Genomic DNA, 14,564 nt, shown 5'->3' on the forward strand with positions numbered 1-14,564 from the left:
AGAAGCGAGGAAAAATCGACCGGCACGTAACACCACAACTACCACCGCTGCAGCAATAGTAGTTGTATAGACGCGTCCCGGTGTAGGTGTGCTCCGGTTCGCCCTATCCGCGTTAAAATAATAACAACAGCAGGGGGGAGGAGGAGAAAAGAAGACATTACCTATATACACATACATACACACTGCACCACCAAAAGTGATCATCCATCGTCAGAGTTATACATATAAGAGAAGGAGAGCGTGCAGCTGTTGGCTCTCATATTATTACATAGTACTCGCGGGGTCTATAACGTACATCACAAGCGTGTGCCGTCAAATTGTTGTTATGTAAAAGTGTGTGCGCATACGTATATATATATATACGTGAACGGGGCACATGTGTGTGCGTGTGTAGGCTTTGAGTAGGCAGAAAAAGAAGGAAGGGGTCAGTGAACGATTAGAAGAGAGAGAGAGAGAGAGAGAGAGAGAGATCTTTGCGCCTCCCGTTCGACGAGTGCCTATACTACCCGTGTGTGTGCTGATGCTGCAACACCAGAGGCGGCTCATGCGTGTATGGTGTATGTAAAGGTGCAATATGCTTTCTCGTGTTCACCCGAAGGAGCAAACTGCCGATGGGAAGAAGCTGCGTCAAAGCAGGTGAACAGTTCCGGATAAGGAGCGACGAGACGACGATGGCGAGATAAGGTGAGCGAGGGGGAGGAAAATAAGGGGGTTGTTGTTGGGTGCTATATATACTTACCTGCAGGTACTATTGTATACCCAAACGGTGCAACAAAGGTGATGATGCTACATGCATTTTCGAGATTTTGACTTTTGAGTTTTGTTAATCGATTCCTTCATACATCATATACCTACATATTATTCTCAGGGGTGCTGGTACACCATCAGTTTAATAACGAGTGGGTGAGGGGTGCCCGGTAATATCACCGATTGAGATCATAAAAAGGTGTTCTCTCTTTTTCAACTCGCCATTTATGTCCAATCCCAACGTCTATAATATGTGTACACCAATACTATGGTATACCTACAGTGAATCTATCGCGAATCGCTAAAAGTCAATCACCCATCGATCGCCATCGTTTCCGAGCAAGAAGGCGTATAGTGTACAATTGAAACTTTTGCTTCTTTTTTTCCTCTCTCTCTCTCTCTCTCTCTCTCTCCCTCGAAGCAGCATCGACGGATTTAATTAATAACATTGTTCGCTCTCATCCCTTGCATGTGCACCTACACTGCACTCCCTTATTTTAGTTAACCGCCACCTATAAGTATATATTTACATGTATACATGTAAAAAAAACACTCTGCGACACCGATAAGACAAGGCACGTCTCCCCTGCAAGCTCCTCCTGCTTCTCATATTTATATAGGAGGTGAAAATAACGCGAGGACGAGATAAAGAGAGGGAGAGAAACTAGGCGACAGATATCGAGGAAGAAACGGAGCTTTCAAGAGTGCAGCAAGTATAACATATTACGTTGTGTACGTAAAATACGTGTATAGGTGTGCAACCTGTATAAGACAACACACTGCATGCATACTCGGCGTGGTATATTAGGCTGAAAGGGAAAGGAACGAAGCCTCTTTCTCTCTTGCTCGCTTACAATCCTATATACGTATACGTTATATACATATGTACAAGCAGCCAAGACGGGCACGCACGCACGCACGCGGCCGAAGCACTATTAGCCGACTATTTGCGCGAGGCAACGGTTTTAGCGGATGTCTGCTGCTATATACCACTACTTTATACTCTTGCTCTTTTTTTTTTTTTTTTTTTTTTTTTTCCTCGGGATTTGCATGCCGGCTGTTGGGGGTTTGCCGTTGCCGATGCATCTACTTGCTTCTGCTAGTACATGGTGATCCTCTGCAATTTTGTGATCATACAGGTATACCTCGAGTACCTGCATTGTATACGATAAATAAAAGTAGTGGATTACTTGTACATTTGTTTAATTTTAATTTTTTTTTTTTTTTTTTAATTGCAGTCAAATTACAATTCAACGGGTTACCCGAATGTTATTGGTTTGAACATCGACGGGGATGAATATCTGACAATAAGCTTCTGATTGATTAGAATTTTGTTATTTTCGGCTTTCGAGCTTTTCCGAGTTTATGGTTCGAAAATCGAGTTGAGAAATGTTGACATGTCGCGTACACGATAAGCGAACAAAAATATAAACACTAGAAAATGCTTCGGTAAACGAAGAAATTACATTTTTTTTTGCGTGCACATATACGTGTGTATGACAAAATGCCAAAGAAAACAAGAAAAAAAAAAAAAAAAGTGACACCTGTTACCAATAAAGCATTAGCCGTGATTCGCGGAGAACGCACGTTTGTACGGGCGACTGAGATGTTTTCCAAAAGATTGTTATACTCGTACAAACAACCGGTGGGAGACTACGATGCACGTGCAATGATAATAATGTATAAAAAAAAAAAAAAAACGCGATAAAAGGTGCGTCAAGTGCAAATGAATTACAGACGTAATTCGACGCGCGATGATTGACTCGTGTGCATTTTAAACGATTACTCTTTACGCTTCAACGACCATTCACGTATACTCATTGATCGATCGTCCCAAGTGACGTTAATCAACAATATTTTGACTCACCTCACCGCTATACAAACCATAGAAAAGCAGTCGCGAGTGAAAAAAATTAGAACAGCGCTTTCTACCAAAGACACGACACACAAGGGCTGAATATCGTATCGCGAAATGAAAAATTACAAAAATATCCGCGAGTGCACTATTCGCGAAAAAAAAAAAAAAAAAAAAGGAAAAAAAAAGGAAAAAAAGATCTAACGCCCTCGTGACGCGTATACACACGTACAACTTCTGCTCCAAGCTAACACAAACGCACCCGCGTTGTATATATGTATACCTATCCACTCTAGAGCGGAGAAGCAGCGCAGCCGCCTTGTTTGTGTTTGACACAGATTGTTGAACCCGAGCTAAAAACTGCGCCGCTCTCTCTCTCTCTCTCTGTCCATTTCATCGTTATTTTCCTCTCTATCTCCTTCTTCTTCTTCTTCCTTTTTTTTTTGCTCTCCCGCTCTCGTTCCTGCTTCTCTTTCTTCTCGTCTCGATTATCTTGACTCGCGCGTACACGCGCTCTGGCACCCCGCTTATCTTTTTCGGCGCTCATTTTTTTTTTCCCCCCCGCGATCCTCAAGCTCTGCTGTGCGCGTCCGCGAGTTTGGTGCTTCTCTTCATCCCGAACAAATCATAGTTCGATCGATGTGGCGGGGATTGCGATTTTGGAAATTTCGACGAGAGTTTTCTCCCTTTGTCGCGCTCTGCTCGGTTTTTACGAGCCGTTTCGGAATGTGTAAGAATTTACGGCTCTCCCTGACGGAGAGGAGTATCGTATTTTTTTTTCGTACATCGTAACCCACTCTGACGCTTCGTGCTGAAAAAAACAAAAATAATCCTCGATGACGATCGTTAATTTTCCAACAATCGGGCTGAACTGCATTTGGTCGGGCATCGCGTAGGTACCGAAGAAGAAATAGCAAAACCCAACGCAAGGAGAGCTTTAATTTTAATAGCGTAGACACGTATAGACGCGAGCAACATAAAAAAAAAAAAAAGCCCGAGCATTTACAAGTTTATAGCGAACCAAGAACGAAATAAGAAAAGAAAAGAAAAAGCTTGCCCTAATACGTAGCTCGTGTGTGCTACTAGTATGTACTTAGTTGTACAACTAATCTAAACAACTCGCCAATTTTCCAGCAGCTATTATCTTTGAACGTAATTTCGAGCCGTCGAACTTTCGCTTTTCGAGTGCCCATGTAATGACAATAATAATAATATAACCCACTCGGTACGTGATTGATGAAAAAACAACTATAGAGTCCTTTGTCAATGTGTCGCGTGTCCTTGTATCCATGCAGTTCGGGACAAAGAGTTGAAACAAAAAAGCAGCTGCTGTTACATGGGTATACTGTAGTATCAGCGTCTCTTGGTTTGCCCCTCAACACGACAAAAAAGCAATCTAAATCGTGTACTGGTAAAAACTAATTAAAAAAAAAAAAAAAATTGTTTTCTAGGTGCCAGAAGAGGAACCAGTTACCAGCCAGTGACAGTGCCACTAGCACCAAAAAAAATCGGAGAAACAATCGTTTGCAGAAACGCACACGAGCGGATGACAATCAGGCATGATAGCCTCGTCACTGCCCTCGAGCCTCGCGCTCTCGTCTACCACCAAAGCCGGGCACTCGTGTTTTACTCGTCACCCCTTCGCGTGTACCAGTCGCTGAAGCTCATGTCGGTGATTGTTTCCGTCGTCGGATAAAAAGGGAGTGGACGAACTCGGTTGAAAGGCACGAGGTGTTTATCGAAAACCAAGTAAAAAATAAAAGAAGAAAAGAAAAGGGCAGTCGTACAGTTGTTGCGGCAGCGGAAGCAGACGAGGGAAGATAAGGAGGAGGCGGGGGCGCAAGGACGGCGCAGCAAGGAGCAATAGAGTCGCTTGGGGGCGGCAGTGTCGCAGCCAACTCGGCGCTGCAGTGGACATGATTATTTCAAAGGACCTGTTCCTCCTCGGCGACCAAGACTACCTGCGCCTCCCCAACAACGAGAAGCGCCAGCAGCGGGCAATGGGACGCCCGATCATCAATGCTCCCAGGTTTGTTATTTTTTTTTTTTTTTTTTTTTTTTTTCCACCCTCAACACTTATACATACCGTTTTATTGATATACCCGCGTACTGAAACGTACATGAGAAATGTGTATATTTTTCATACCAAAGGAGAAAAAAAAAGCTCTGTGATTAATTTTTAAACCAGTCGCGGTTTAGTTATGCAACTCTCCTTCTTTGAGTACACCTTGATACTAATATGCATGCATGCATGTACTTGCTCCGTTGGTTTTGTGGGCCAAAAACAATGATTATTCAGGCTAGCAGTTATATGTGTCAATAGCAATCGAGTCATTAGTCTTCGGCGATCATCATTTCTCCTTCGTCTTTTATTCATGAGAATCGATAGATATTTTTGCATGATGAATCTCTGCCTTCTATATTTATAAACCACTCGAGTGCTATTTTTATACATGTGTATAGTTCGATGTAAAAAGAATAATAATAAAAATGCAAAAAAAAAAAAAAAAAAAAAAAATCGAACCTCTGCGTTTAATCGTTGCAACAAAAGTGAGTGAGAAAAATCGAAAAAACATGCATAAATTTTTATGTATTCCGCATTTTTCTGTCTTTTACGACCCAAAGTTTCGTAAAGTCGCGAAAAAAAGTCTACCAGGATTTCTCATCAGCTCTCCATACGAGATAAAGCGCGGGTTGTGCACGATCGAGCGCGTACCGTCGTAAAATTTATCGGACGCCTGACGACTGTTGCTAAGAATCGAGGAAAAAATAATACATATAAGCCCCCCCCCTCCCTGATACCGAGTATACATTACAATGCAGTGCATTTTCCTCTTCGATCACAAGCCTAAAATGTAAGAGTTCTAATATTAATACATACGCACAAATCACCACTTTCTTTTCGCTATTTTAATCATTAGTGCGTTTTCGTTCATTTTCCTTTATCCTTGACAAAAAGTGCCTGGTAAACTTGATTAATTGACCCTTTGGATCCCGATACGTATAGTAACCATCGGTCGTAGTAACGGCATCGGAAAACGCGCACCTGTTAATTACAATTTGGCCATGAGCAGAGAGAAAAAACCTAATTACAAATTCGAGCAACACGACCACGTGTAGTTACTTCCCTTTGTGTATATCAGTGGGTATAGATTGAAATCAGCCACATCCATTTCATCTGTATTGAAAACGAGGGGTTTTTTTCTCTCTCTCTTTTTCGTACGCCAGACTCACCTTTCACGTGCGTAATCGGGGATATACACGAAGGCGGCGATAAGCACTTAGACTCCCTCTTTCTCTCTCGGTGTATTTTATTTCTCTGTGCTGCTGATAATAGTGATCATTGGTCAAGCGAGCAATTTCCGAGTTGATTGTTGTCAAAAAAAAAAAAAAAAATACTAAATGAACTTACACTCACGATACAAACGAGATGTACACAATGCGCCTGGAATAAAGATACGTGTACACGTGATGGGAGCTTCTCGTTTATATGACACCATCGCGTAATTTGACTCCAGTTTACGAACGCCACTTGATACGTACGAGAAGAAAAATAATATAATTTACCTTTAAAGAAGACAAAAATGTTTAAAACTGACCAGTCACTTGCAAAACCCCATGCAGGTGGTGTGTCACATATAAATCCATTAACACATTAATGTCTTCCACCATACCTACATACCATTGTGTCTACTGCAATGTATACCTATGCATACTTACACCGGCACTATTGTCAGCTTTACGTATGGGTATGGTTTCAACAGAGTCTCGTGGTTTAACAGCCTGTACAGCGTGTAGAAAAGTGACTCTGCATTTTGATGGGATTGAACAAGTTCCACTATACGAATAAAATGTGTAGAAGCTTATCGTTAAAATGGCGGAAGCAAATAATATGGTAAAATGGGTCAAAAAATCTATTTGTTCTTTTGTTTACAATCAACAATTCGAAGTCAAAATCGATCCGGATAAAAAATTTATCGTACTTACGGCCCGATACGTATAATATCTCGAGATAAAATCTACACGAGGCCAGTAGGTGACGTGTATATTATCATATTTACGCGGTGTTGCATTGAACGCTAGAGGTATACGTGTGTTATATCTGCCTGCATATTCGCGAGTAAACATCTACGTCGTAGACTTTTTTTTTTTTTTTTTTTTTTTTTTTAAGTATACGCATACACGTTTATGGATCCAACCGTATTTATGCCAATAAAATTAGCACGCGACTAATCGCGTGTGCGCGTGTGCTCGATAAGAGTTTGATAAACAAGAGGCACCGAATCGAGATCTGAATTTCTCCCCCAGTAATACGTATGTACTAAATCGTACACGCGTATATTGTCTTAATTGCTCTTCTTTCACTTGCGCGTTTACGGGGGAAGAAAGGGAGAATCTAGAATCAATACTGGCGGGTATAGAAGAAAAGCGCGAAGCTAGAAAAAATTTCTGACTCCCCCCCTGCACGAGGGAAAACGCCACTTATCTCCCTCTCTGTTGCCCGACTCTTCTTCCCAAAAAGAGAAAATGAACAATCGTTTATTGCCCTGCTCATTTTTTTGGTCGATGTGTATATAACATGTGTTAACTTTTAAGTTGGGGTGTGGTAAGGAAAGGGGAGAATGTTGCCAGGTGGTAGTATCTATTTACTCACGATACAACTGTACCTGCAATCTACATTATTTTTGAGACGATATTTTCCAAAAATAAAAAAATTTTAATTATTCGTGTGAAAGTTTGGAAAAGATCAAATAATCTACAAACACATCAGAGAATTTTTTAAATCGTCACATATCCCTACTAAAAGTAAGGGCGAACAAAGAGAGAGAGAGAGAGAGAAAAATCATGCGTATCCTCACAGATTCACACGCGTTATAATCTTACTCGTGCACTTTTCTTGGCTTTAATTCAGTTCGCATCATCAGCCAATGATAGCCATATATATTTACCCTTCGTACACCCCATACGTAAAGGAAAAGATGGAAAAAAAGACCGAGAGAGAGCCACTGTACGGGAAAAATCGGATGAGCCGGCCTTGCAGTATTATAGTATATACTATGGGTATACCTACCCATAAGCAGTGATTGCTGCAACATTGACATACCCATACAATCGTGCACACGTACACACACGTCATTTGCCGATGAGCTGTAATTGCACGTTGGCGCTAAGATTAATTAACATTCGATTGGGGTCTATGTAGAGTAAAGGGGTGGGGAAAGACGATCGCGTATATCCACGTCTATATATTACATGCACGTGTGTATTCCGGTGCGAGCCGCAATGAAGGTTTCGTGTCCACCGTCGTCATCGTCGTCGTGCTCAGTGATGCGCTTCGTAACTTTTCTACACACGTATAAACACATACATGTATGTCCCTACGATTCGTCTTGATACGCGGCGTTTTCGTTTTATTTGCCATTAACCCAGGCACTTGTGATGTACCTGCTCTGCATTATCATTGTTATTGTTATTATTTACACAAACGTGTTTTTGAAATATCATACGAACAAATAATTATGATTTATCGTAGTTGCGTTCTCGGTTGCGTTCATATATAGATACCCACGTCCCTCTATTAGACTCGAAAATGCAAATTTTCATTCCCAGAGTACACTCGATCGCGACAAAGTATTTGACGCGGGACATGATCGCTTCCTTGGCCATACCAAACTACCTTCGAAAAATGCGTATAGACCAACTAAACCGTACAAAACACAATTTTCTTAAAAAGTGACAATGTTAACTCGGCCTCACGACTATCATGTAGCGAGGAATATATATATATATACGTATAGCTCTTAAACACAAGCGCGTATAGTCGAGCCCATCGAGGTGAGTGTGCGCGCGTGCGTGTCACACTGTATGTATACACACCACACCGCCTATGCGTGTATCATATAATTACATATCGAAAGCAAAAGTGACGAAAGTGACTAAACGCGAAACGCGGCATTGGCGCGACTTATGGACTCGCTCATAATATGATAAGTATATGTAAACATGTACACGTGTGTGTATAGGCAAAGTGCTGTTGTGCAGGGACCAGAGCAGAAAAGTTAATTACAACAGCATCAGCGTTGACTTTCAGCTATACATATATATATATATATATATATATGCGCGAGGCGTAGAAACAACTATCTGGCAGGCCAGAAAAAGAAACTCTTGGGGAGGGAGAAAAAACGTGCCAACTTACACGATGTTTTGGCTCACTGCGTCGGGTCTTGTACGCTCGCGCCTTCCCCCCCTCCCCTTCTCCTTTTTGCTCACCTCCCTGTCTCTTTGTCCTCTTTTTCCTTTTTCCCTTTCGCTTTTACGAGGGATTCGCGAGATGGAAGAATCGTCGATTCTTTTTTTTTTTTTTTTTTTTTTTTTTAGAATTTTTAATTAAAAAGTTCCTACTAGCGACTGATGGGTATCGGTCGAAGAACCCTCTGCGGTAAAGTAAAGCCGAGCAGTGATGGTCTCGCCCCTTTTGTCGGGTGTACATGAGATAAAGAAAATTAACAATATTGTAATCCTTCATTGAGATGAGATGAAAATACTTGATAGAGATACCGAGGATATATTCCCTCGCAATTTTTTCCCGAAGGAGTTGCTCGAGATGAAAATAAAAAAAAATGGACCTACCGCACTCATCTCCACGGGCGAGATTTTCGATGAGCTTTAGTGAGTACGCGATCATCACCACCAGGAAAGTTTACTCGATCTCGCTCTCTGCCGCGAATTCTCGAAATACACACCTACACGGACACCGAGCGCATTTTTCTTGCCACACATTTTGGAAGTACAAGTATATAATATGTCTGGCCACGTTGATTATACATACGTACATGTATCCTTCTTTTTTTTTTCTTTCTTTGTACATAATACGTATACGTGCACCTTCGTGTTTGACGAATAAATTACTTGGCTTGTGCTAAGTGTGAATTGCATTTTTTTTTCTTTTTTTTTTCACGTCCACGTATCCGATGGACGCGCTCCGGTCGTTCCTACGTACGTATACATACCCCGCCGCACACACAAACCCAGTGCCCGCGGTAAAAGCTATCACTTTCATTTTTTTTTCGCTAATATTTCGGCGGCAATTGCGTCAAGAAAGAGAAGAGGGGGTAAGAGGCCAAGGTCGCGACCTGCTTTTTTTGCACTTGATGCACTGCACCCATATACATCTGACCTCACGGCAAAAGCGCTCTCTTCCCCTCCTTTCGAGATTTCTGCTGCTGATGATGCCGCGCACTTGTCACGTATACACGTGTTGCAGCGGAATAAACGTATTTGTCAATGGCCTCTTGAGTTGTGCGTTGCATATTTTTTCTCCCCTTCTCCCCATTTCTATTTGGATAAAATTGGAATTATAAGGAAGAACTTTGCGCGAACAGCCACGAAGATGCGCGCGATCTTGGTTTTCGTGAACTCAAAATTAATTGAAACTCTGATGCACGATGATTCCCTTGGCAAATTCCCGTATATTTTATACCTCGAATGCATTTTCCGCAGTGCATGCATGAGTATATTACGCGCTACAAGAGTATACAACCGTTTCACGACAGGATGTCCATGCACTCGTGAGCCACGTGGTATGTAGTTGGTTACTGCAAAAGCTATCAAATGCTTTTGCAATACAATGATAATATACAACGACTCGAGAGACTCGTCACTCTCGCGTCGCGTATTCCGTGTATTTTCGCAGGGCATTAGCGAGACGGAGATAAGCGCGCTCGAGTTCCCGAGAATACTTTTTTTTTTCTTTTTTTTTTTTTCAGAAGTCACGCTGCGCAACTCACATTTTTTTTTTTTCCTTTATTTTACGCCTAAATCCTCCACAGTTGCAGCATTTATAGGTATTTTGATGGCGAATGTACCGTGAAATCCGAGTGGACGACTCTTACAAGAGAGAGAAAGAGAGCCAAAATTGGAAAAGCTCGAAAAACCCATCGATCTTTCGAAAAACCATCCCTCCGAGCTAGAAAGGCAGATCCACCGACACCGCAGCTTTTTTCGTTCCAGCTGACTAACCGTAAATATACGCCCGCGCGTTTGCCTCATCTGCGCTCGAAAAGTAATAAAAGCTCTCGCATCGCTTTTTTCTTTTTCTTTCTTTTTTTTTTTGTTTTCTCAACCGAGAGACAAGGTGAAAAAAAAAGCCATTCCTTTTGTTCACGAACCACAAGAGATGATAACAAGAATGCAGCTTTTTTACATGCCCGGGCATCGCGGTGTGCGATAAAAATTATCAATCGGAGCGACAAGTGCGAGTAGGAAACGGCAAGGGTTCTTTTTTTATCATACGGCAGGTTTTGCTCCTCCACGACTTGAGAGTATCAGTAACCTCAGCATCTGGAGAGGACAAAACTTTTTTTTTTTTTTTTTTTTCACTGTACTGTTAAAACATCGAAAGTTATACTTATAGATCGAGCCAGTATGTATATGTATTAATTATAACGCAAAAATCCGCCGATCGATTACTTGTTTAATCGAACGGTATAGGTATACGTTATTCACGTATACGTATATGTGGACGTGACTCTGAGGAAAATTTTACAGTCTGAATGCTTTTAAGGACTAAAAAATCCGCGATTGATTTACTTTGCATGGCTTATTAATAAGTTCGAGGCCGATCCGCGGCAGCATTGTCGGTCTATCTTGGCTCTCTCTCTCTCTCGACTACAGGGTATAACATACAGTGGGGTATACCTATACGTACGCAGTGTACGTGTGCCCCCCCTCCCTTCAACACACACGTGCACGCCTGATTGCCTATACATGCGAAACCTTAATTTCTCACTTATCAGGATCGGTGAATTGTAATAACATACACACATATATACTTGTAGCACCACACTCGTGTTACAACAATTTAGATATAATGGTACGTTTTAACACATTACAAAGACAACAAACGAAAAGGAGGGTCTCAAATCGAAAGGTCGATGATCACGAAGCCAGACCAGTACCATGAGCATCGCTAAACATCAACGTAGCCCACCCTCCTGTGTGTACATATGCCTATATATAAAATACCCTACGAAAATGAGGGTTTATCGACCTGACGTATACCTATGCCGAGTTGTGTCAATATTAGATGATATACTCTGTATATACATAAATATTCCGTCACGTAGGGGAGGAGTCGAGTGCTCCCAACCCGTACTGTGTACACACACATAGACCCGTGCAACATGTTGATACGCCAATGTAGTTGTTTCCCTCTCTCTCTCTTTCTCTCCTTTTATTTTCAAGTATAAAATCTCGTCTTCGTCACATTAATCGGACACGTGATTTGGGCTCGGAAATCCACTGGATTATAAGAATAGCATTGCGTTAACAAAACCTTTGTGACCTCAGCTGTCGTCCATACGGTGAATGATCTCCGGAGGGGGACACGTGAGATGCGCAGTTTCGTTCAATTGAACGTGTAGCACATCATTACGTATCAATCCAAAAGACACTTCCGCAATGCGACAGGAACCGGTCAAGGAGAAATCGTTTTCGAATTCATATATAGGGGGTGAAAAGGCGTAGACGTCCGTCAGATTTTTCTTTTTATTGGAAAGAGGGTGAGTTTGGATGACGATTAAAGTCGGGTTGGGTGGATTTTCGTAGATCGGCTTTTTTTTTGTTCATACCCTTCTGAGCGATAAATTGTTTTTTTCGTGTAATGTAAATTCGAGTCAACAACGCGTTATCCGTATACGATTTTTCAAATTATCAACTCTGCATGTACTATATTCATCTGTCATAACAGAGTATTTTATTATTCGAACGATCGAGACGCGATACCTATTTATATAATACGTACAACTTAGCGATAAAGTATACATATTTAATCATCAACAATCGGATCGGAATAACAAATGTGCGTGTATAACAATACATGTGTACATTGACTCGAGTGTGACTTAACAAACGATGCCTGGGAACGATAGCACAGAAACGTCATAAACCAACAATCAACAATGAAACATTAGTCTCGTTTTTTAAACGCAGGTAATATGCAGGTATATACATAAATCTCTCGAAAATTCGTTTTGTTTGTTTTTTTTTTTTCCCCTTTACGTGGAGGTCGCACTCGGAACCCAATAATCCAGCACACGCGGCCAAAGCAATTGCAGAGTGGCGAGAAATAATAATAATAATAATAATAATAATAATAATGATACGGCAATTAAAAATACGTCACACGCGTACCACGCTATAATTGACGGCCTGCTTCTTTCAATATCCCACACACTTACCTATACGTAAGTATGTATATGCATGCACCACCATCAGCTGCTCTCTCTGCGCGGGGACTCTGTCAATATTACGCGAAATAGTAGGCCAGAGAAAATTCGAGATCACCTGTGGCCTGTGGGTGTTATTACGTATATATGTAACCACGTACACGTATTACGTATATTAGTACGAATGCACGAGTATTTTTATAATTTTTTTTTTTTTTTTTTTTTTTTTTTTCGCTCATCGTAACCTCGGCCCGAGTGCTATCCTTATTATTGCCATGTGCTATTATTGCCTGCTGCTGTCCACCGAAGAAATCCAAGTCGCGGTTAGTTGGCCGAGTTTCTTGGCTTGTTAGTATAATATTTATACGTATATTTACATGTGTGAGAACAGTGCAACTCGTGCCGTATGAGGTATTATTGTACACTCTCGCAAGTATACATATACACGTAACATTGAAATTGAAAAATTTTTCTCGACTCTCCTGTACCTGCTGTACCTACACTCAACTCTTCGTGGCTGGTGTATATCATACACACGTATATCAAAATCACTACGCGAGAAATTGAAATTTCTTGGTGATAAAAAATCGTGATTGTCCTCCGTGGAGGTGATGGTTACTACTATTTCGTCGCTGCTGTCAGTAGTTCATCATTACAGTTTTCTCGGTTATTTTTTCTCCCATTTGTATTATATTTTTCTGGCTCAGGGGGTCACCATGTGTCGTGAATAAGCTTATAAGGTGGTGAAGCGAGGCTCGTAGTGTGTATCGTTTGATTACAAAAATGATGGAAGATTTTTTTTTCTCGAGTCAGTGGGGGGGGGCGGATTACATTGTCATGACGGCTGAGATGCAGAAATGTTCTCATTTGATTTGAGATAAAAGTGTGATCAAATGGATTGTAAAATAACACCATCAGCCACATAATATCTGAAGCAAACTGAATCGCATTTTTTGCGAGTTCAAGCTTTTTATCCTCAAAATTAAATTTAATCGAATGCAAAAGATAATAGATTTTTATGAAACAATTATTCTTGCACGTGTGAGGGACGACTAATCTATCAGGAGTCATAGCAAAAAAGTGTTATTTGAAAAACAAGATTCAATGTAGATAATAAAACACTGTGCGAAACCCAATGTCCGTCGAATTATCCGTAGAAACACTTTTTTAATAACTAAATTCTGACACACCCATAATGTTATATACATTTAGATCAACTCAGATGATTAAAATATACATCACTGGCGAACACGACCTTTTTATTACAATATCACAAAATCTATTAAACGACAAGTAATCCCATACAAATATACCCAATACCAGAGGACATAGAAGGGTGTAAATGTGTGTGGCATATCCTAATGCACCCTATATACCTACATACAAGATGCAACATATTTTCCTATAAGTAAATCGGTGTGTGCGTGTGTATACTTGTATAAAAGTCGAAACCGCGTACCGTTAATCGCGCTAGATTCGATTATATACCTTACTCGATGTATATACAATACATATATTATACACCTATATACACTTGTGCGGCTAAGCAAACCAGAAAACGAGCGTCCCCGCGAACTTGTACACGTAGGTATATATATATATATATATATAATATTATGGGTGCATATCATACACACACCTGGCTAGTATAATATGTATACCATAGACTGTAAGTATCCGTGCACGTATACGTAACATATTTATAAGTATATCATTATACTCCCGCGAGTGCG

General features: G+C 40.9%; 1 protein-coding gene across 1 annotated transcript in view; it reads left to right on the forward strand.

Moving 5' to 3' along the window:
* Positions 1 to 587: 587 nt before the first annotated feature.
* E23 (ABC transporter G family member E23) overlaps positions 588 to 14,564 on the forward strand; it is a 101,346-nt gene continuing 87,369 nt past the window's right edge. Inside the window, exons 1-2 of the mRNA XM_014347953.2 lie at positions 588 to 684; positions 4,054 to 4,631. Coding sequence (XP_014203439.2) covers positions 4,519 to 4,631 — 113 coding nt within the window. The 5' untranslated portion in view covers positions 588 to 684; positions 4,054 to 4,518. The remainder of the gene's footprint in view (positions 685 to 4,053; positions 4,632 to 14,564) is intronic.

The sequence above is a fragment of the Copidosoma floridanum genome, unplaced genomic scaffold (assembly GCF_036245765.1).
Source record: "Copidosoma floridanum isolate Cflo_tuat_1 unplaced genomic scaffold, Cflo_Japanese_pri ptg000019l, whole genome shotgun sequence".
Taxonomy (NCBI): Eukaryota; Metazoa; Arthropoda; class Insecta; order Hymenoptera; family Encyrtidae; genus Copidosoma; species Copidosoma floridanum.